Source organism: Odocoileus virginianus, chromosome 20 (assembly GCF_023699985.2).
Source record: "Odocoileus virginianus isolate 20LAN1187 ecotype Illinois chromosome 20, Ovbor_1.2, whole genome shotgun sequence".
Lineage (NCBI taxonomy): Eukaryota > Metazoa > Chordata > Mammalia > Artiodactyla > Cervidae > Odocoileus > Odocoileus virginianus.
This window is the reverse complement of record NC_069693.1, coordinates 520,316-542,544: the sequence shown is the minus strand read 5'-3', so window position 1 is coordinate 542,544 and position 22,229 is coordinate 520,316. Positions and strand designations below refer to the sequence as shown.

At 39.8% G+C, this 22,229-nt stretch overlaps 1 protein-coding gene across 3 annotated transcripts; it reads right to left on the bottom strand.

Annotated features, from left to right (window-relative positions):
• Positions 1-4,730: 4,730 nt before the first annotated feature.
• On the bottom strand, positions 4,731-21,443 carry ZNF614 (zinc finger protein 614). Of its 3 annotated transcripts, none has more exons than XM_070451608.1 (5): positions 21,280-21,443; positions 12,474-12,689; positions 9,575-9,717; positions 8,990-9,085; positions 4,731-8,652 (listed from the first exon to the last, which is right to left on the bottom strand). In XM_070451608.1, exons 3-5 carry the CDS (start codon positions 9,606-9,608, stop codon positions 7,130-7,132), a joined length of 1,653 nt encoding a protein of 550 aa, XP_070307709.1. In that variant the 5' UTR covers positions 9,609-9,717; positions 12,474-12,689; positions 21,280-21,443; the 3' UTR covers positions 4,731-7,129. The 3 variants fall into 3 exon arrangements, with proteins under 3 accessions (XP_070307709.1, XP_020766173.2, XP_070307708.1); XM_020910514.2 differs by having other exon boundaries at positions 9,575-9,701; positions 21,280-21,442; XM_070451607.1 differs by lacking the exon at positions 8,990-9,085 and having other exon boundaries at positions 9,575-9,701; positions 21,280-21,440.
• Positions 21,444-22,229: the final 786 nt, after the last annotated feature.

Sequence of the window (22,229 nt, the reverse complement as noted above, 5' to 3'; positions counted from 1 at the left end):
GTGTAGAGTCTTCTCTTGTGTTGTTGGAAGAGGGTGTTTGCTATGACCAGTGCGTTCTCTTGGCAGAACTCTATTAGCCTTTGCCCTGCTTCATTCCATGCTCCAAGGCCAAATTTGCCTGTTACTCCAGGTGTTTCTTGACTTCCTACTTTTGCATTCCAGTCCCCTATAATGAAAAGGACATCTTTTTTGGGTGTTACTTCTAGAAAGGTCTTGTAGGTCTTCATAGAACTGTTCAACTTAAGTGTGGCCAAGAGGAGCTACCCCACGTCCAAGGTAAGGAGCAGCGGCTGTGCTTTGCTGGAAGCCGTGAAGAGATACCCCACATCCAAGGTAACAGAAACCCAAGTAAGACGGTAGGCACTGAGAGAGGGCATCAGAGGGCAGACAGACCGAAACCACAATCACAGACAACTAGCCAATCTGATCACATGGACCACAGCCTTCCCTAACTCAATGAAACTAAGCTGTGCCTTGTGGGGCCACCCAAGACGGATGGGTCATGGTGGAGAGGTCTGACAGAATGTGGTCCACTGGAGAAGGGAATGGCAAACCACTTCAGTATTCTTGCTTTGAGAACCCCATGAACAGTATGAAAAGGCAAAAAGATAGGACATTGAAAGATAAACTCCCTAGGTCAGTAGGTGCCCAATATGCTACTGGCGATCAGTGGGGAAATAACTCCAGAAAGAATGAAGAGATGGAGTCAAAGCAAAAACACCCAGCTGTGGATGGGACTGGTGACAGAAGCAAGGTTCGATGCTGTAAAGAGCAATATTGCATAGGAACCTGGAATGTTAGGTCCATGAATCAAGGCAAATTGGAAGAGGTCAAATAGGAGACGACAAGGGTGAACATCGACATTCTGGGAATCAGAGAACTAAGATGGACTGGAATGGGTGAATTTAACTCAGATGACCATTATATCTGCTACTGTGGGCAGGAATCCCTTAGAATAAATGGAGTAGCCACCATGGTCAACAAAAGAGTCCGAAATGCAGTACTTGGATGCAATGTCAAAAACGACAGAATGATCTCTGTTTCCAAGGCAAACCATTCAATATCACGGTAATCCAAGTCTATGCCCCAACCAGTAATGCTGAAACATTTGAATCATTAACATTTGAATCAGTTCTAGTGAGGTGGATGAAACTGGAGCCCATTATACAGAATGAAGTAAGCCAGAAAGAAAAACACCAATACAGTATACTAACGCAAATATATGGAATTAGAAAAATGGTAACGATAAACCTATATGCAAGACAGAAAAAGAGACACAGATGTATAGAACAGACTTTTGGACTCTATGGGAGAAGGCGAAGGTGGGATGATCTGAGAGAATAGCATCGAAACATGTATATTATCAAGTGTGAAACAGATCACCAGTCCAGGTTGGATGCATGAGACAAGTGCTTGGGGCTGGGGCACTGGGATGACCCAGAGGGATGGGATGGGGAGGGAGGTGGGAGGGGGGTTCAGGATGGGGAACACATGTAAATCCATGGCTGATTCATGTCAATGTATGGCAAATACCACTACAATATTGTAAAGTAATTAGCCTCCAACAAATAAAAATAATTGGGAAGAAAGAAAAAAGAAAAAAAGAAGGCTGGTTTTACATGAGTTGTTTTGTACATTTTTTCATCAATATAAAATATGTTCAAGATAATACCACATTCTTTGCATTGCAATTCTCTGCATACTATTTTCTTGAGGGTCTGCAGCTTGCAACACACTTCCCCAAAGAGACTACCTGTGATTTCATTTATGTTTAACATGGATTAACAAGTGGGCAAAAGCCTTCCCACATCGCTGCATCCACAGGGCCCCTCTCCTGTATGTTTTCATTGATGAACCTTGAGCCCTGATTTTGTGGTAAAGGCTTTCCCACATTCACAGCATTCATATGGCCTCTTTCCCACGTGAATTCTGTAACAGGTGATGAGATCATTTTTGTGTAAAGAGAATTTTCCACATTCAGTACATGCAAAGAAGCATTTCCTGAGTAAAATCTCTGATGTTCTATTAGGCATATCTTCTTCCAAAATGCTTTACCACACTGGTTGCATTTGTATAGTTCCTCTCCAGTGCAAATCTGCTGATATATACCTAGAGTACTCCTTACAGAAAGTGAAGTTGCTCCGTCATGTCCGACTCTTTGTGACCCCATGTACTGTAGCCTACCAGGCTCCTCCGTCCATGGGATTTTCCAGGCAAGAATACTGGAGTGGGTTGCCATTTCCTTCTCCAGATCTTCCCAACCCAGGGATTGAACCTGGGTTTCCCGCGTTGTAGGCAGACGCTTTACCATGTGAGCCACCAGGGAAGTCTAAGCCCTTGCTGTGTTCATTACATATATGTGGTTTCTCTCCAGTATGAGTTCACAGCTGTGCACTAAGCTTCCTTTTTGAGAACAAGCCTTTGCCACACATTTACTGCACACATACGGTTTCTCTACAGTGAGTTCATTCATATACAATGAGGCTGCCTTTCTGAACAAAGCCTTTTCCACAATCAATGCATATGTAGGGTTTCTCTCTAGTGTGAGTTCATTGATGTCTGATGAGGTGGGCCTTGGCTGGAGAAGCCTTTCCGCATTCACTGCATACGTAGGATTTCTCCCCTGTATGAGTTCACTCATGTACAATCAGTTGGCTTTTCACAGTAAAGCCTTTCCCACAATCACTGCATATAAAGTAGTATGAGTGCACTGATGTACAACGACAAGATCATCCTTCATAGTGAAGCCTTTTCTGCAGACACGACACACATAGGGTTTCTCTCCTGTATGAGTCTGCTGCCGTATGGTGAGGCAGTGCTGCACTGAAAAGCCTTTCCCACATTCACTGCACGTGCATAGCTTCTCTTCTCTGAGTTTGCTGATGTGTGCTGACTGTTCTTCAAGGTGAACCTTTCCCACATTCACTGCATATAAAGGGTTTCTCATCTGTATGAGTTCAATGGTGTGCAATAAGACATCTCTTCTCAATGAAGACTTTTCCACATTCACTGCATATGTAAGGTTTCTCTCCTGTGAGATCCAACCAGTTCATCCTAAAGGAAATCAGTCCTGGATCCTCATTGGAAGGACTGATATTGAAGCTGAAACTCCAGTACTTTGGCCACCTGATGTGAAGAGCTGACTCATTGCAAAGACCCTGACGCTGGGAAAGATTGAGGGCAGGAGGAGAAGGGGACGATAGAGGATGAGATGGTTGGATGGCGTCACCAACTCAATGGACATGAGTTTGAGTAAACTCTGGGAGTTTGTGATGGACAGGGAGGCCTGGCATGCTGCAGTCCATGGGGTCAGAGTCAAACACAACTGAGCGACTGAACAAACTGATCAGGCTTAGCCTCTCATTTTTCTCATTTGCATAGTAATTAACAGAGGTGTCCAACATCCACAGCCTTGAATGAATTGAGATGTTATTATCAAGTTTGTCATAGTTCTAGTTCAAAAAATGCTTACCAGGGACTTATATGATGGTCTAGTGTTTAAGACTCTGTTCTCCCAATGCAGGTACCCATGATTCAACCCCTGGGCAGGGAACTCAATATCACATGATGCAACTAAAAAGTTGGCATGCTACACCTAAAAGAGCCTCATGTGCCACACCTAATACCCCATGCTACAAAAAAAAAAAAAAAAACCCACTCCAATAAATTTTAGGTATCATGTTCAGTGTGCTTTTCAGGGGGGCAAGACTGAATCTAGAGTGTAAAAATTAACAAAATGTCTTTGCAGTACAACTTGCAATTGCTCAGTTTAAACTTTTCATTCTCCTAAAGCCAGCAATCAACTTTAAGAATTGAAATTCAGCAGAAATTATCGTTGTGAGAACAAACATGCACAAGGATATTTATGGCATCAATTTTGACAGTTTCAAGGAACTAAGAAATCTTGTGATCACTACATAAACTTACTCTTGCACCTCTGCATTCATACCTTTGGATAGTGCCCCAGCATGGTGACTCTGGTCAGTGTGTCCCATGGGAAAATAGCAAGCTTGATGCAGAGGGAAGAAAGACTTGCTCACTGAAGCATGTTCTACTCTCTTGGAGCTCTCCTAACACATTGTAGTGGAGCCCAGGCTAGGCATGGGATGAGATACTATGTGAAAAGTCACCCCATCCATTTCAGGGATGATATTTCCAGATATGTGGGAAAAAGCCATCTAGATCATGTAGCCACCAGTCAGGACAGCCCACACTAGACAATTTAACTCTCAATCCACATACTGGAGAATTAATAATTAATATTTGTTGTCTTCAGATATTATGTTTTTAGGGAGGTACGTTTGTAATACAGTCAAAGGTAACTAAAACCAATAGGAGTGTACATTAGTAGGTAATTGGTTAAATAAATCATGGGATGGATCTTCATGAACACTATATAGACATAAAAAGAAAGAAGAAGCCTGTAATTGGTACAGATACTAAGGAAAACAGTACACAGGTTCCTCAAAAAATGAAAAATAGGAGTACCATAAGATTCAGCAATTTGGGTATATATCTGGAAAAAAATTAAGAACTCTAATTTGAAAAGATATGATGTTACAATCAATGTTCAGAGCAGTGTTATTTACAATAGCCATGACATGGAAACAGTTTTAAGTGTTCATTGACACATGAATGGATAAAGAAATTCAACAATAAAAAGAAGGAAATCTTGCCATTTGCAACCTTGAGGGATACTAAGTGAAATAAATCAGGCCAAGAAAGCTGAATATTCTATGATCTCTTTTATTTGTAGAACCCCCCAAGAAAACCAAACTTATAAATAATAAAGAACAGATTGTGTGCCAGAGGCTGAAAGAGGGGTGGGAGGGCAGAAATGGTGAAAGTAGTCAAATGGTATGAACACTGTTGTCCAATAATAAATAATAACAGGATTGAACATCATTGGCCATGAGGGAAATGCAAGCTCAAGATCAGATATGACTACAAACCTAATAGAATGGGTAATGTAACATATCACAATACCAAGTGCTGGTCAGGATGAACAACTGAATCATGTGTTGCTAGCAGAATGACTAAAATATACTGAAAATACCAAGTGCCAGAGAGGATGTGGAACAAGTGGATATCATACACTGCTGGTGAGAATGTAAAATGGTATAGTCACTCTGGAAGAGAGTTTGGTAGTTTCTTTTAAAGCTAAACACAACTTTTTTTATGTCCCAATAATCATACACCCGAATATTTATTACAGAGGAATGAAAATTTATGTCCATCCAAAACCCTGGATGCAGATTTATAGCACCTTTCCTTATACAAGTTGAAACCAGGAAACAATACAAACTTATCTGAAGAGTGAATGGATAAACAAACTGGTACATCCAATAATATATACTACTCAGTAATAAAAATAAAGTAATTCAACTAAAAAAAGTCTTAAGAGCAATTTCCTGAGGAACAAAAAATAAAAAAATTACATGGTCCTTTTTAATAAAAAATTATAAATTTGTATAAATATAACATAGATAATGTTTAAGATTCAGTTATAAGGATTAATTTAATTTCATAAATGACAAAATTATATTGATGGAAAACTGACACGTGGTTGCCGGAGGTAGGTTTGGATAGAAGGAGTAACCATAAAAATGTGGCATGGGGTGTCTGTGTTGATGAAAGTTTTACATTCTGGAGATAGCAGTTACACAAAATCTACATATGTAATAAAGCAGCTTAGAATTCCAAAAAAACTATTTAAAGATTCATGTAAAAAATTTAGTGAAATCTAAATTCCAAAGGTTAAGAGTTAATGGTTACATAAAATGTTTTTACCGGGATAAGTTACATAAAGGGTACAAGGGAATTCTCTGGACTACTTTTGCATTTTCTTATAAGTTAAAAATGATTTCAAGTTACACATTCTATAAAAACTTTGAAGGTGGTTTTATAAAATATTTGGTTTTATTTATAAACTTAGTTAAGCAAGCTGCAAATCTGTGTTCCTATTCCATTTCCTTTTTTAAAAAGATCAGTATACTTATAATTAGTTTGGAGCCAAAGAAAAGTAAGAGCTAATCACATATGGGGGTAGGCACAGAACACGCTTGCCTACCTAAAAATCAGTGATAAGAAAAGCAAACAACTTTCATTTAAAACTATGGAATTAATGGAACTTCCCTGGTGGTTCAGTGGTTAAGACTTTGCCTTCTAATGCAGGGCATGTGGGTTTGATCCCTGATTGGGGAGCTAAGATCTCACATCCCTTGCAAAAAACCAAAAACATAAAACAGAAGCAATATTGTAGCAAATTCAATAAGAGTTGGGAGATGGTCCACATTAAAAAAAATCACAAAACTATGGAATTTTTCACGAGGCAATCAGAAACAAGACTCGGGTGCATCATCTGATGAGGTGACATTTGTAACAAAAAGCACTCAAACATTTATCATTTTCATAAAAATTCATTCCTTTGTAAGCCCACTGATATTTAACTAAAGGTACTTTACCTTTAGCATGTTCCTAAAAGTTTTAATTTCTATATGATTCCCTGACAAATGATGAGGCAGAATGCTTCACTGAAATCTTGCAATATATACTGTCTTCTTAAAAATATTTCTCCGGTGTGACCTCTGACACTCACTGAGGTCTTCTTTCTGGGGAAAGACATTCCCATGGTCATATTTCTTTTTTCTTTTCTAAATCATATTTCTACAATGAGTTCACTGATGATCAACGACAATCCCTGATAATAAAGTCTATCTTCCCACTGATGACTTTTCTAGTCTCTGCATTTACAGAATATGTCCAAGTGTGTATGGGATATATACTTTTCAGACATCTAATGAAGTCAAAAAGTTTTTCCCAAGGCATCTCCACACTGAATATATCAAGAGCTTTTCCAACATATTTGCACACTGAACTGAATATATCAAGAGCTTTTCCAACATATTTGCACCAACAGAAAATGTGAGGTAGGATCATTAAGGCACTACTGCATTCACGATATTCACTGGGTTTATCTCTTGGGCAAATCCTTTCATCTCCTCATGGTCCCCCATCTGGTAACAGGTCATCCCATGATTACATTCTGCTTAGCGAGAAACACTGATGTTTAAAATCTTAGCTGTCACAGAAGGCATTTCCCCAATCATTGCATTAATGGGGCTGTGGTTCACTCATAAGTAATGATCTGGGACTCTCTGTTAAAGGCATTTCCAACTTGACTGGATCTACCCACTTCTCTGATGTGCATTTTCTTATGTTTCACAAGGTTTGACAAGTGGGAGAAGGCTTTCTCACAATCACTGCACCCATACGGTCTCTCTCCTGTGTGAGTCCTTTGATGGACATTGAGTACTGACTTTGTGGTGAAGGCTTTTCCACATTCATCACACTCATAGGGTTTCTCTCCCATGTGAATTCTCTGATGGGTAATGAGACCGTACTTGTGGGAATAGGATTTTCCACACTCAGTACATACAAAGGGAGTCTTTCCTGTGTGACACCTCTCATGTTGTATGAGGCATATCTTCTGACTGAAGGCTTTACCACACTCATTGCACTCATAGGGTTTCTCTCCTGTGTGAGTTCGTTGGTGTATAACGAGAGTGAGTTTTGTGGTGAAGCCTTTTCCACATTCGTTACACCGGTAAGATTTCTCTCCCGTGTGAGTTCGCTGGTGTACCATAAGATTACTCTTCACGGTGAAGCCTTTCCCACATTCACCGCATATGTAAGATTTCTCCCCTGTGTGAGATCGCAGGTGTACAGTGAGATTACTCTTCACAGCGAAATCTTTCCCACATTCACTGCACAAATATGGTCTCTCTCCGGTATGAGTTCGCTGGTGTACAGCAAGATAGCGCTTCATGGTGAAGCCTTTCCCACACTCACTGCATACATAGGGTTTCTCCCCCGTGTGGGTGCGCTGATGCACAGTGAGATTACTCTTCCCGGAGAAGCCTTTTCCACATTCACCGCATACGTAAGGTTTCTCTCCACTGTGAGTTTGCTGATGTGCAATCAGATAGCGCTTCATAGTGAAGCCTTTTCCACACTCACTGCACACGTAGGCTTTCTCTCCTGTGCAGGTTTGGTGATGTACAGGGGAGCTGCTCTTCACAGTACAGTCTTTTCTGGGCTCACTTGTTAAGTGGAGTGTGTCTTGTGTTTGAGTTTTCTGATGTTTAGTTAATGTGACATTTCTGGAGAAGGATTTGTCACATGGATCACACCCACTGGTTTTCTCTCCAGTATGAACACTTTCACGAGAAATAAGCTGAGAATTCCTGCCGCATGGCTTCTCACTTTCAATAGAGGCTAGAGATTTCTCTATTTTGTGAGTCCTCTGACGCTTAAGGACTTGGAATTGAGTGCTGATGTGTTCTATACTTTCAGGAAATATAATTCCAGAATACAACTGTCCAGGATCACTATGTAGAAAGGATTTCTCATCCCCATTAAACTCTACAGGGTTCTTTATTCCATAGCTTCTCTTCTGGTTAACTAAACTTAAGCTTGATTCCAAAGCTTTTCTATGTAAGTCAAATATACGATCTTGAATTAGGGTGAAATGTGTTTTGCTCAGATGAACACCCTTTCTAAATGCATTCTGTTCACTGTACTGTTGCATGCTCTTCAGAAATCTTTGGTTTCTAGAGTGCTCTGGCAAATAACTGTCACCTTTCCCGATTCCTAAGAAAAAAGGAAATGACAAATTATTTCATGAGACTGGTATGGGATGAAAGCACTTAAAAAATGACATGGTGTGTGGGGTGCTCTTATTATCTACCATGTAATCCCAGTATAAAATTATAAAGATGTATGAAGAAGTAAATGAATATCATATCCAGAAAGAGACAAGGAATATATTTAAAGTTAAATGCCCAGAAACAGTTCTCATCTGGAGAGATAAATATGGGGAACAGCTGTTAAGGGGGCTCCTCAGTCACCCTCACAGCTGTGACTCCTCTAGAAGGACCTGAAATATGACTTTGATGGTCACTTCCCTTGCTGATTCTAACTCACTCACCTGGGCAAATTCTATTCTGCATTTCATTTTCTATTATGCATGGTTCTTTTCCATGTTCCAACTTGGAGAGTATATCTGGTTTGGTACCTTGATATCCTGATTGTGAGAAATGATAGAGGACTTAGATGCAAGAGCTGGGGTATTGTATGTCAAGACGGGAAAATACTGCATTTTAATTGTTTAAAATTTACTGAATTTTTAACTTTATTGGATTCCTATTAAGCATATTACATTTTATTGGATTCTACTTTTTTAACTGGAGTGTAATTGCTTTACAATGTTGTGTTAGTTTCTGCTGTACACCATGAATCACCTATGTGGGTACATATATACCCCCTTAAGCCTCCCTCCCACCCCCCATTACCTCCACCCCTGCCAAATACTGCATTTTAGAGACAAAATTTCTTGTACGCAAAGTAAATTGTTCTCTTGCAGGGTACAGGAGATTACACCTCTTTGGAGCCAGAAATGGGACAGAAAATCTAACTCTTTGGAAGACCACAGGAACTACAAAGCTTTCATTAGGTGAAAGAGAAAAGTCCAGTGACTCGGCACCTCATAAATGACACTGTGAGTCATCCTTACCCAGCGACACCAAGTTGTTATAGTTCTCCAACATCACATCCCAGTATAGGTCTTTCTGAGCAGAATCCAGGAGCTGCCACTCCTCCCAGTTGAACTCCACAGCCACATCTTCCAGTGTCAGCAATTCCTGTAACAATAAAGTCCTGTATGATGTGAATTCCTTTCATCAATATGGAAGAAACATGAGAGAAGTTATTCTAATTTTCACCATACCTCCTGCATCAATATACTTTTCTCAAATACATTTCAGTTACAAGCAAAATCCTATCTTTCTATATATGTATTTTAGCATCTACCCATTTGCATAATATGCAAATTACATCAGGACAAATAAAACAGTCCTACATTACCATGAAACATCATAGCCAATATAAGAATCAACTCTGAACAGACTCCACATCTGAAATTTACAAGATAATGTTTTTAATACATGTAAAAAATAGCAGAAACTATACAAGATACATCTGTAGCAAAGAAAAAAAAATTAGTTGATTAGGAAGATTTGAAAACAAAAACAAAGAAAAAACACAGTAATGAAGCAGTATCCCAAGATCTAAAAGTGAAAATTTTCAAAACTGATTAAACTCTTCAAACCCCAGGCTCAGGAATGCCAACAAATTCCAAGCAGGAAATCTCTAGGTAGGGACATCAGACTAAAACTATAATACACGAAATATGAAAGCATCCAGACACAAAAGATAGATGACCTACAACAGAACTCAAAAAGCACAGAATAATATCTTCAAAGTTCTGATTTTTGTGCCAAAAAAGTCAGACATGAAGGCCACTTGGTACTGAAACACAGGACTCTCATAGAGTCCTGGGCCCCATTCTCTCCTCCCAGCCACACCATGTGATAGTACTCAGGAGTACTGTCAACCAAGGAAGCTCACCTAAAGTCCAGTGTCCAGAATTTTTATTGAGGCTCCCTTATATATGCATGATTTACTGAATCACTGACCACATGGCTGAACCCAGATCCTTCCCCATTCCTGCCCAGACTGATAAACATGGCTGAAAGCCACAACCCTCGAATCACAGGGCTGGTCTTTGGGGCATGGACAGCCCTCACCTTGAATTGTCTAATTAACACAAATCATCTAGGGCCCACATGAGTCACCTCATAGCATAAAGTGTGGCTGCAATGGTCTGGGATGAAAAACAAGACACTCCTAACAAATGAGTAATTCCAAGGCTTTAGAGGTTACCTCCCAGAAATTAGGGACAAGAGTCAGCCAAATTCCTTACCACACACTAGGTACTCCAAGGGTACCTCCATGAGGTACCCTTCCCTTGAGCATGAGCTAAACTGCTTCTAAAAAACAAAATACAGCAAAAGCGCTGTGATACCAATTTTAATTTTTTTTTGGTTTGCATAGTATGTGGGATTTTAGTTCCCTGACCAGGGCTTGAACCCATGCTCCCCTGCAATGGAAGCATGGAGTCTTAACCTCTGAACCACCAGGAAAATCAAGACATGCATTCTTTTTTCATTTATTTTTATTAGTTGGAGGCTAATTACTTCACAACATTTCAGTGGGTTTTGTCATACATTGACATGAATCAGCCATGGAGTTACATGTATTCCCCATCCCAATTCCCCCTCCCACCTCCCTCTCCACCCGATTCCTCTGGGTCTTCCCAGTGCACCAGGCCCAAGCACTTGCAAGACATGCATTTTTAAATTAGGCTATATATATGATTTCCATCTTGCTAACAGAATCTGTCTGTTGATGACTTTGATGAAAGAAGATGGCACGTTGGAAGGCCCATGTGATAAGGAACTCATAGTGGTCTTACACGAGCAGATAGATAGAAACTAAGGATCTCATTTGAGTTCTGGAAATGAATTCTGCCAATAGCCATGTAAGTGAACTCAGAAGTGCATCCGAGTCCAGCTGAGCCTCTGGATCATGGTCAAGGAGTACTGAGCTATTATCAGTGAAGCTTGCATATTTCACGCTGAATCTATTTCTAAAACTCAGAGTGAATCTCCACCACTGTTCACCAAGACATAGGTTGGATTATGTTATTTTCTCATTTCAAAGGTTAAATATTTCACTTCTATCAAACTCCAATGGCTGTTTTATTGAGAAATAACTGACATATATCACTGTGTAAATTTAAGATGTAAAGCATGCTGATATGATTTACATATATTGTGAAATCATTATCACAACAGGTTCAGTCAACATCTATCTTCTCTTGTGTAGATATAACAAAAAGAAAAGGAAAAAGCTTTTCTCCCTGTGATGAGAACTTTTAGGATTTGTTCTTAACAACTTTCCTATATATCATCCAGCAGTGTTAGCTATAGCCATCATGTTGTTCATTACATCCCTAGTTCTTATCTTACAACTCGCTTTCTTGAGTATGATTATGAAACTCATGGAATTTTATATAGCTATATAAGTAATGCTCTTCAGTAAACTGCATTCATCTTTCTTTTAGATGCGTGATTGGTACCAGGACAGTGGGGAGCCCCTCAGAGTCACCAATGTTGTTAGGAGTATCACTCCATTCACTTAAGTGACATGAACCATTGAATTCCCCAAAGAACTGATCTGCTCTCTCCTCACAGTCAACACATATCATGGAGCTTTTCACGTTTTTCTGGTTGCGATGTCTGCTAAGATAACACAAAGTGACAGCTGATACAATCCACAGGCTCCACCACAGTCACACATTCTCTTCTAATACTAATCATCTGATGTGATCCCTATGAACAACATATTCCTGATTCACTTTGTCCTGATTCTGAATTCAGAGTCCAAATTAATTTCTACCCAGAACCCAATCATCCCCAATTTATACTTCGTATAGTTGAGCTGTTATTTTTTCTCAGCTTACCACAAATCCATTAGACAATAAAGGAAAGATATAACAAACCAAAAGTCACCTGGGCCTTGATCATCTTCTTCTGTGCTCAGGAAATAGTAAGTAACATGGATTCTGATTTCTGTCTCTTCTGCATTTACCATGTAATTCTTAAAGACAGAAATCTTGGCATTCACTTAAAGACGTCCCCTGGAATGATGATGTCCCAACTCCAAGAACCTCCTCTTTCTTCCCTCATTCCTTGACTTGATCACTCTTTTTCCTGGGGAGTCTGGACCTGTGGGTTGAAAAGCAAACTGACTTTGAGTGTACATTTCCTCTCAGCCCAAACACTGTCACTGTCAATATGCACTTATCCTTAAATAAGGGACCTCAGTATTTCTAGCTGTTCCTTTATTTGATAACCTAGAGGCTTTCATAATCTGAGGCAAAAAAACTGTGTGAAAGGTGTGGTTTTCTTTTGTAAAGAAGAAGTAGCATGACTATTAAAGGGGAAGAGGGAAAGCATAAGCGGAGCATGATGCCTCAGAGCCTGATGAAAGCTCAGGGCAGATCAAGTTTATGGAAGAGAACACACAGAAGGTTCCAAGAATCTGGACACTCCATCTTTAAAATGCATGTGCACCCTTGCACCACTCCAAAAATTATATGCTCATTGGGCGCACATACCTCAGTTTGAAGAGGATAGCACGAAGTTGATCTTTAAGGTTGTCTTACTTCTCTTTGTGTATTAAAAGGATTAACCTTGCCCAACAGAGGTTGAGCTTTGCCCTTAGTTTCTGGGAAGAAACCTCTAAGCCCTCAGAATGTCAGGCCTGATTAAGAATGGCTTTGCTTACCTGAGAGGCTAGGGCCATACAGTCTATGCTAATCATGTGTTGAATGCTTACGGTGTGAATTAGAATATGCTATGCTAATTATGGTGAATGTTTATACTAATTTAGTTCAACATTTACTTTAAAGCCATGGTGATAAATGCCAGGCTGGATGAACCACTAGCTGGAATCAAGATTGCTAGGAGAAATATCAACAACTTCAGATATGCAGATGATACCACTCTAATGGCAGAAAGGGAAGAGGAACTAAAGAGCCTCTAGATGAGGGTGAAAAAGAAGAGTGAAAAAAGCTGGCTTTTTCACTCAAAATTAAAAAAACTAACATCATGGCACCCGGTCCCACCACTTTAGGACAAATAGAAGGGGGAAAAGTGGAAGCAGCGACAGATTTTCTTTTCTTGGGCTCCAAAATCACTGCAGATGCTGAACTGCAGCCATGAAATTAAAAGACACTTGCCCTTGAAAGAAAAGCTATGACAAACTTAGCATATTAAAAATCAGAGACATCATTTTGCCAACAAAGGTCTGTATAGTCAAAGCTGTGGTCTTCCCAGTAGTCAAGCAAGGATGTGAGAGTTGGACTATATAAATTAAAGAACAACTGAGTGCCAAAGAATTGATACTTACGAATTGTGGTGCTGGAAAAGACTCTTGAGAGTCCCTTGGACAGAGAGGAGATCAAAGCAGTCAATCCTAAAGGAAATCAACCCTGAATATTCATTGGAAGGACTGTTGCTGAAGCTCCAATACTTTGGCTACCTGATGTGACAACTCATTGGAAAAGACCCTGATGCTGGGAAAGACTGAAGGCAAAAGGAGTGGGGGGGGGTGGAGAGGGAGGTGGGAGGGGGGACCGGGATGGGGAATACATGTAAATCCATGGCTAATTCATTTCAATGTATGACAAAAACTACCGTAATGATGTAAAGTAATTAGCCTCCAACTAATAAAAATAAATGGAAAAAAAAAAAGAAAATAAAAAAAAAAATAAAAAAAAAAAAAAAGAAGTAGGGGGTGACAGAGGATGAGATGGTTAGACAGCATCACCAACTCAATGGACATGAATGTGAGCAAACTCCGGGAGCTACTGGAGGACAGAGGAGTCTGGTGGGCTATAGCCCATGGGGTTGCAAAGAGTTGGACACTTCTTAGCCACTGAATGGTAACAAAAACACAGTCAGATGATTTTCAACAAAGGTGCAAGATTAAAGCAATGAGGAAAAAGATGGTCTTTCCAACAAATATACTGGAACAACTGAATATCCAACTCCAATTAAATAATAATAGATAATAAATTTAAATGTAATAGCTAAAAATACAAACTACTTCCAGAAATTGAGAAACAAGCCACAAGCTGGGAGAAAGTATTTGCAAAAGACATATCTGATAAAGGACTGCTATCCAAAATATATAAAGAACTCTTAAAAACTCAGCAATAAGAAAACACAAAGATAGGCAAAAGACCTGAATTGACACCTTACCAAAGGAGATACACAGATAGCAAATAAGCAAATGAAAACATGTGTAACTGGGAAATTACATCATATGTAATTAAGAACAACAAATTAAAGAACAATGAGATACCATTACCTACCTATTAGAATAACCAAAATTCAAAATAATGACTACATCAAATACAGGAAGCAACAGATTTATTGCTTATGGGAAGGCAAAATGTTACAGCCACTCTGGTAGACAGTTTGGCAGTTTCTTACAAAACTATATATATACTCTGAAAATTTATGTCTGGACAGAAACCGGATCATAGGTATATATAGCAGACTTATCCATCCTATGAATGAACATTATTTAGCACTAAGAAATCAGCTATCAAACCATGAAAAAACAAGGAAGGGCCTAAAATTAAAAATTAATTAAATTAAATTAATTAAAAATTAAAAAACAAGGAAGGGCCTAAAATCACCTATTATTAAGTGAAAGAAGCCAATCTAAAGAGGCTATTCACTATACAATTCCAATTACTGTAAATGACATTCTGGAAAAGGCAAAGCTAAGAAGACAGTAAAAAGATCAGTGTCTGCCAAGAGTTGGAGGGAAAGGTAGGATGAACAAGCAGAATCCAGAGGGCTTTTTAGAGCAGTACAATTATTCTGTAGAACACTAAAGGGTGGAAACATGTCATTTTACATTTGTCAAGACACAAACAACATATAACACCAAGAGTGAACCCTAATGCGAATTATTTATTTTGAGTGATGAGTCAGTATGTAAACTGACTGTAACAAATTCACCACTCTGGGGCAGGAAGCTGATAAGTGGAGAAGGTTGCATATGTTGGGGCACAGAGGTATGGTATTCATAGCTTATGGTGAATGGTGTCAGATTCATGATCTCTGAAGAATAATTTAGCTTCAGGACCAGGGACCAGGCTTGATCACTCAAGAGCTTTTGTGTAGCAGTTTTATTCAAGTCTGAAAAGGGAGAGAGAAAGCTTCTGACATAGACATCGGAAGGGGGATGGAGAGTAACCCCTAGCTAGTCTTATTAAGGCCTTATACTTTTACCAGACCCACTCCCACAACATGCATCTTAAGATAACAAGATTAGTCAGAAGGTTCTTTTAAGGAGAAACATATCCCTGAGATACATTGTTATATTGACTAAGACAAACCAATGTAGAAAAAAATGTTTGTCCTTTTCTCCTTGAGAGCCCCAGACCCCTTTCTCCTCCTCAGGGTCAGTGGGTGTCTGGTGGGGGAACCCTGGAATTCTTATCAACCTGCCTAGGAATTGACTCTCAGTATCCCTACTGCACTTCCCACTCAATGCTGCTGGGAATCTAAAACTGCTCTTAAAAAAAAGTCATATCCTTATCTATCTGTATCTATATACACACAGTCTTCAGAAAACACATGAGGAATTTCTCATGACCGTGGGTTAGGCAGAGAAGTCTTACACAACACCAAATCAGCAAACCATAAAAGAAGACAACTGGTAAACTGGATTTGTATTACCTTTTGCACATCAAAAGACACTATAAAGCTAAAGGAAAAGGTAAGCTACAAGTTGAGAAAGAAAATTTGCAAACCATGTATGTGATAAAGGACTTCTACGCACAAATATACAAACAACTCAAAAAACTCAGTTTGTTAAGCAGACAAACAACCCTTTTTTAGAAAAGGGGAAAGACTTGGATAGTTTCCTTGAAAGAAGGAAGCTACAAAACAAAGGAAACTATAAGCAAAGTGAAGAGACAGCCTTCAGAATGGGAGAAAAAAATAGCAAATGAAGCAACTGACAAAGACTTAATCCCAAAAATATACAAACAGCTCATGCAGCTCAATACCAGAAAAATAAACGACCCAATCAAAAAATGGGTCAAAGAACTAAATAGACATTTCTCCAAAGAAGACATACAGATGGCTAACAAACACATGAAAAGATGCTCAACATCATTCATTATCAGAGAAATGCAAATCAAAACCACAATGAAGTACCATCTCATGCTGGTCAGAATGGCTGCTATCAAAAAGTCTACAAACAATAAATGCTGGAGAGAGTGTGGAGAACGGTGTGAAGATTCCTAAAAAAACTGGAAACAGAACTGCCATATGACCCAGCAATCCCACTGCTCGGCATACACACTGAGGAAACCAGAATTGAAAGAGGCACGTGTACCTCAACATTCATCGCAGCACTGTTTACAACAGTCAGGACATGGAAGCAACCTAGATGTCCATCAGCAGATGAATGGATAAGAAACCTGTGGTACATACAAATACACAATGGAATATTACCCAGCCATTAAAAAGAACACATTTGAATCTGTTCTAATGAGGTGGATGAAACTGGAGCCTATTATACAGAGCAAAGTAAGTCAGAAAGAAAAACACCAACACAGTATATTAACACATATATATGGAATTTAGAAAGATAGTAATGACGACCCTATATGCGAGACAGCAAAAGAGACACAGATATGAAGAACAGATTTTTGGACTCTGTGGGGGAAGGCGAGGATGGGATATTTGAGAAACTAGCATTGAAACATGTATATTACCATATGTGAAACAGATCACCAGTCCAAGTTCAATGCATGAAACAGGGCACTCAGGGCTGGTGCACTGGGACAACTCAGAGATGGGATGCGGAGGCAGGTGGGTTCAGGACGGGGGACACATGTACACCCATGGCTGACTCTTATCAATGTATGGCAAAAACCACCACAACATTGTAAAGTAATTAGCCTCCAATTAAAATAAATAAATTAATTTTTAGAAAAACCATTTCAGATAAAAATGCTCAAAAGAATAGGAATAGGTAGATACTTACTTAAAATTAAATAATACTACATTTGAATCAGACATTCCCACTGAAGTCAAGAACAAGAACAGGTGCTCACTCTCAGTACTGTTACTGGGCATTATACTGGAGTTGCTAGACTATGCAGTTCATTTAATTCAGATATTTAGCGGGCATATACTCTGTGCCAAGCACTATTTCATGTCCTTCTTTGCAACAAAGCAGATAACAAAGTAGCAAAAGTCTTTGAATTTATGGGATTTATATTCTGGGACCCATAGACTACGTTAGATAAAAGAGAAATAATTGGGGTATAATAAACATTGCTATTGATAGATGATATAATTGTATATATGGAAAACCTAAGAAAATCAACTGAGGAACTACTATAAAGTGAGATAATTTGGTAAGGCATTGGCATAGAAAACTTAATATGCAGAAATAATTAGCAGATGTTGTTATGTATATGATCTGAACCATTAGAGTGTAAAGTAGATAATGATGCCATTTTAAAATATCTAACACTAACCACAAATCTCTTCAAGAAAATTAGAGATACCAAGGGAACATTTCATGCAAAGATGGGCTCAATAAAGGACAGAAATGGTATGGACCTAACAGGAGCAGAAGATATTAAGAAGAGGTGGCAAGAATACACAGAAGAACTGTACAAAAAAGATCTTCATGACCCAGATAATCACAATGGTGTGATCACTAACGTAGAGCCAGACATCCTGGAATGTGAAGTGAAGTGGGCCTTGGGAAGCATCACTAGGAACAAAGCTAGTGGAGGTGATGGAATTCCAGTTGAGCTACTTCAAATCCTGAAAGATGATGCTGTGAAAGTGCTGCACTCAATATGCCAGCAAATTTGGAAAACTCAGCAGGGGCCACAGGACTGGTCAGTTTTCATTCCAATCCCAAAGAAAGGCAATGCCAAAGAATGCTCGAACTACAGCACAATTGCACTCATCTCACATGCTAATAAAGTAATGCTCAAAATTCTCCAAGCTAGGCTTCAACAGTACATGTCAAGCTGGTTTTAGAAAAGGCAGAGGAACCAGAGCTCAAATTCCCAACATCCGATGGAACATTGAAAAAGCAAGAGAGTTCCAGAAAAAGATCCATTTCTGCTTTATTGACTATGCCAAAGCCTTTGACTGTGTGGATCACAATAAATTGGAAAATTCTGAAAGAAATGGGAATACCAGACCACCTGACTTGCCTCTTGAGAAATCTGTATGCAGGCCAGGAAGCAACAGTTAGAACTGGACCTAGAACAACAGACTGGTTCCAAATAGGAAAAGGAGTATGTCAAGCCTGTATACTGTCACCCTGCTTATTTAACTTATATGCAGACTACATCATGAGAAACGCTAGGTTGGAGGAAGCACAAGCTGGAATCAAGACTGCCAGGAGAAATATCAATAACCTCAGATATGCAGATGACACCACCCTTATGGCAGAAAGTGAAGATCTAAAGAGTTTCTTGCTGAAAGTGAAGGAGGAGAGTGAAAAGGTTGGCTTAAAGCTCAACATTCAGAAAACAAAGATCATGGCATCCAGTACCATCACTTCACAGCAAATAGATGGGGAAACAGTGGCTGACTTTATTTTTTGGGCTCCAAAATCACTGCAGATGGTGACTGCAGCCATGAAATTAAAAGACACTTACTCCTTGGAAGGAAAGTTATGACCAACCTAGACAGCATATTAAAAAGCAGAGACATTACTTTGCCAACAAAGGTCTGTCTAGTCAAGGCTATGGTTTTTCCAGTAGTTATGTATGGATGTGAATTGGACTATAAAGAAAGCTGAGCACGGAAGAATTCATGGTTTTGAACTGTGCTGCTGGAGAAGACTCTTCAGAGTCCCTTGGATCCAACCCGTTTATCCGAGAGGAAATCAGTCCTGAATATTCATTGGAAGGACTGATGCTAAAGCTGAAACTCCAATGCTTTGGCCACCTGATGCAAAGAACTGACTCATTTGAAAAGACCCTGATGCCGGGAAAGATTGAAGGCAGGAGGAGAAGGGGACAACAGAGGATGAGATGGTTGGATGGCATCACCGACTCAATGGACACAAGTTTGAGTAAACTCTGGGAGTTGGTGATGGACAGGAAGGCCTGGCGTGCTGCAGTCCATGGGGTCACAAAGAGTTGGACACGACTGTGCAACTGAACTGAACTGAATGCTGATGAAACAAGTTAGAATGAAAATGAATGTACATGATTCAATTTACATAAATGTTTTTTAAAAATATAAAGTAACCTATTGTAATGTAGAATAGATTGGTGGTTGCCTGGGGAGGTGTGTGGAATATGACAGGCAGAGACTAAAAAGGAACACAATGAAACTTCTCAGTGTGACAGGTATGTTCACTGACTTCATGGTGTTGATATGTTCATGAGTATATAGGAGTGGAAACTTGAGTGCACAGAGATCAAGGAAAATTTCTGGGGTGATAGAAATGTTTTAAAATTGAACTGTGCAACTCTAGAAATTCAAAGTACTGAAATGTATACTTATACTTGGTGAATTTTACAGCAAATAAAACTACAATAAAAAAAGACTTCCTTTACTACAGTAAAAAAAAAAACAAAAAACCAAACCAACCAAACAAAAAAGAACCCATCAACTGAAATTTCCAAAAAAGGTCAAGGAAAAGAGTTCACCAAAAAATAAAAGTAGCTAGAAAAAAAAAAAAAGGCGCCATAAATTTTTAAGTGGTGTGGTAGAATCAGAAAGTAATCAGAAAGTCAAAATGGGTTAATGAAATTATAATCGAACATTTTTGAATACTGTACGTCAACACTACCTCCATTAATGAATACATTTGATTCCAGACACCATGCCAGTGGTTCACCAACCTGAGTTGACACTACTGAAACTATTTTTAAAAAGTATAAATATCTCAGATGCAAATGTGTTGAGAACAGAGAAATTAAGTGATACAGTCACCTATCATGCTTACACAGATAATCTCAAATATTTAAAAAAAATCTTTGATGTAAAACCGCCTATTAAAAAAATTCGCACTGCAGAACAGAATACAGGGTAAGGGAGAAGCTTTTACTTGAGTAAGAATGACTCTAAGCGGAAATATCCAAAAGAAGTATAGCAAACTTCAGGACAAGAGGAACGGAAACTATATTAAACTACATTAAAAACAGTAAATTTATAACTAGATCAACCACACTGAATTTTGTGAGGACGGTGAGAACAGTGGTGATGCGGGGAGCCAAAGTTTTTAGTAGGGACCTTGAGGACTTACTACAAGGAGAGGATTGTACTCGAATTAACTGGGGAAATGCAGCCTTCAAGTCTGTTTCCGGCATTCAACTCTGAGCCTACGGATTCTCAAGGACCCCAGACCTGCTCAAATACTGAGAGCCCCCACCAGGCCGTCTACATGCCAGATTAAACTCCAAACATGACCAAGAAACCAGAAGAGGCAGCCCCTAAGCCGGGTGTCTCTAAGAGTCGCAGGTTAACCAGGACGAGACACCGCGTTCACTGACGCAAACTTTCATCAGAGTTCGCAACCACGGAGCCCCACAAGCAGAGCGATCCAAACCCTGACAGAGTCGGACCTTCGGTCAATGATTTCTTCAGACTCTTAATCACAGATTGCCAAAGGCCTCATCATTAACTCCCAGAAGTCTCTAAGGCCGAATCTAAATAAAATCCCAATTACGGTCCTTCACGCACGCTCCTGTTTCACAGACCCCACAGGCAGTGAATACAAGCCCAGAACCCGACTCACCTGATCCCAAACCCTTCCAGACACCACTGGCAGCAACAGAATGCTGCAGCCCACTTTCTCTACCGACGCCTTTCACAGTCCCTCGGGAGGCAGACCTGCAGGTTCAGGTGATCCGCCGACGACCTTGGAGCGCTGCCGGATTTCCGGATTCCGTCAGCAGACTCCGCTTTATGACGTAACATGGCCCCACCCACCTCGGCGTTTCTGAGGAGACAGGCCGTAACTGCTGTGGGAAGAAGTTAAAATCATTCCTGGCACCCTAAATACTTTTACCTCCTGGTTGCAAGGAATGCCCAACCATTCTGTACTAACTGCGTTAAGATTTCAGAGGTCAATGCCCTTCCAAGATCAAGTGGCGAATTCAGCCGGCTGAGGAAAAAAGAAAGATGGTGGCGCCCTTTGTGAACTTTAGAGCTGGACCCCGATAGGCGCGGCCATCTTATAAGGCAGGTGTCCGTACGACGGAAAGGGCTCAGGCGCCCGGTGACTTGGGAAGATTAAGGTCTAATAGAAGCCGTGGAGAGGCAGCGGCCACTGAGTTGACAAAAGTAGTGGTCACTTATAATCTTAGGTTTGTGGAGAGATCAGTTAAATGTGGAGTGGGTAAAGGCTTATGTAGTTTAGAAGAGTTAACAGCTTTTGTAGAGGTATGCATTAGAAGTCACTTAAGTAGTGTCCGACTCTTTGCGATCCCATGGGCTGTAGCCCGCCAGGTTCTTTTATACATGGGATTCTCCAAGCAAGAATACTGGAGTGGCTTGCCATGCCCTTCTGCGGGGGAATCTTTCGGACCTAGGGATCGAACCTTGGACATCTGCATTGCAAGCAGATTGCTTACCTCTAGTTCAGTTCAGTCCCTCAGCCATGTCCGCCTCTTTGCCACCGGCTAAACCAGGGGGAATAGCTAGAGGTATATCTCTATTTAAAAAAAAAGAAAAAAAAGCTAAGAT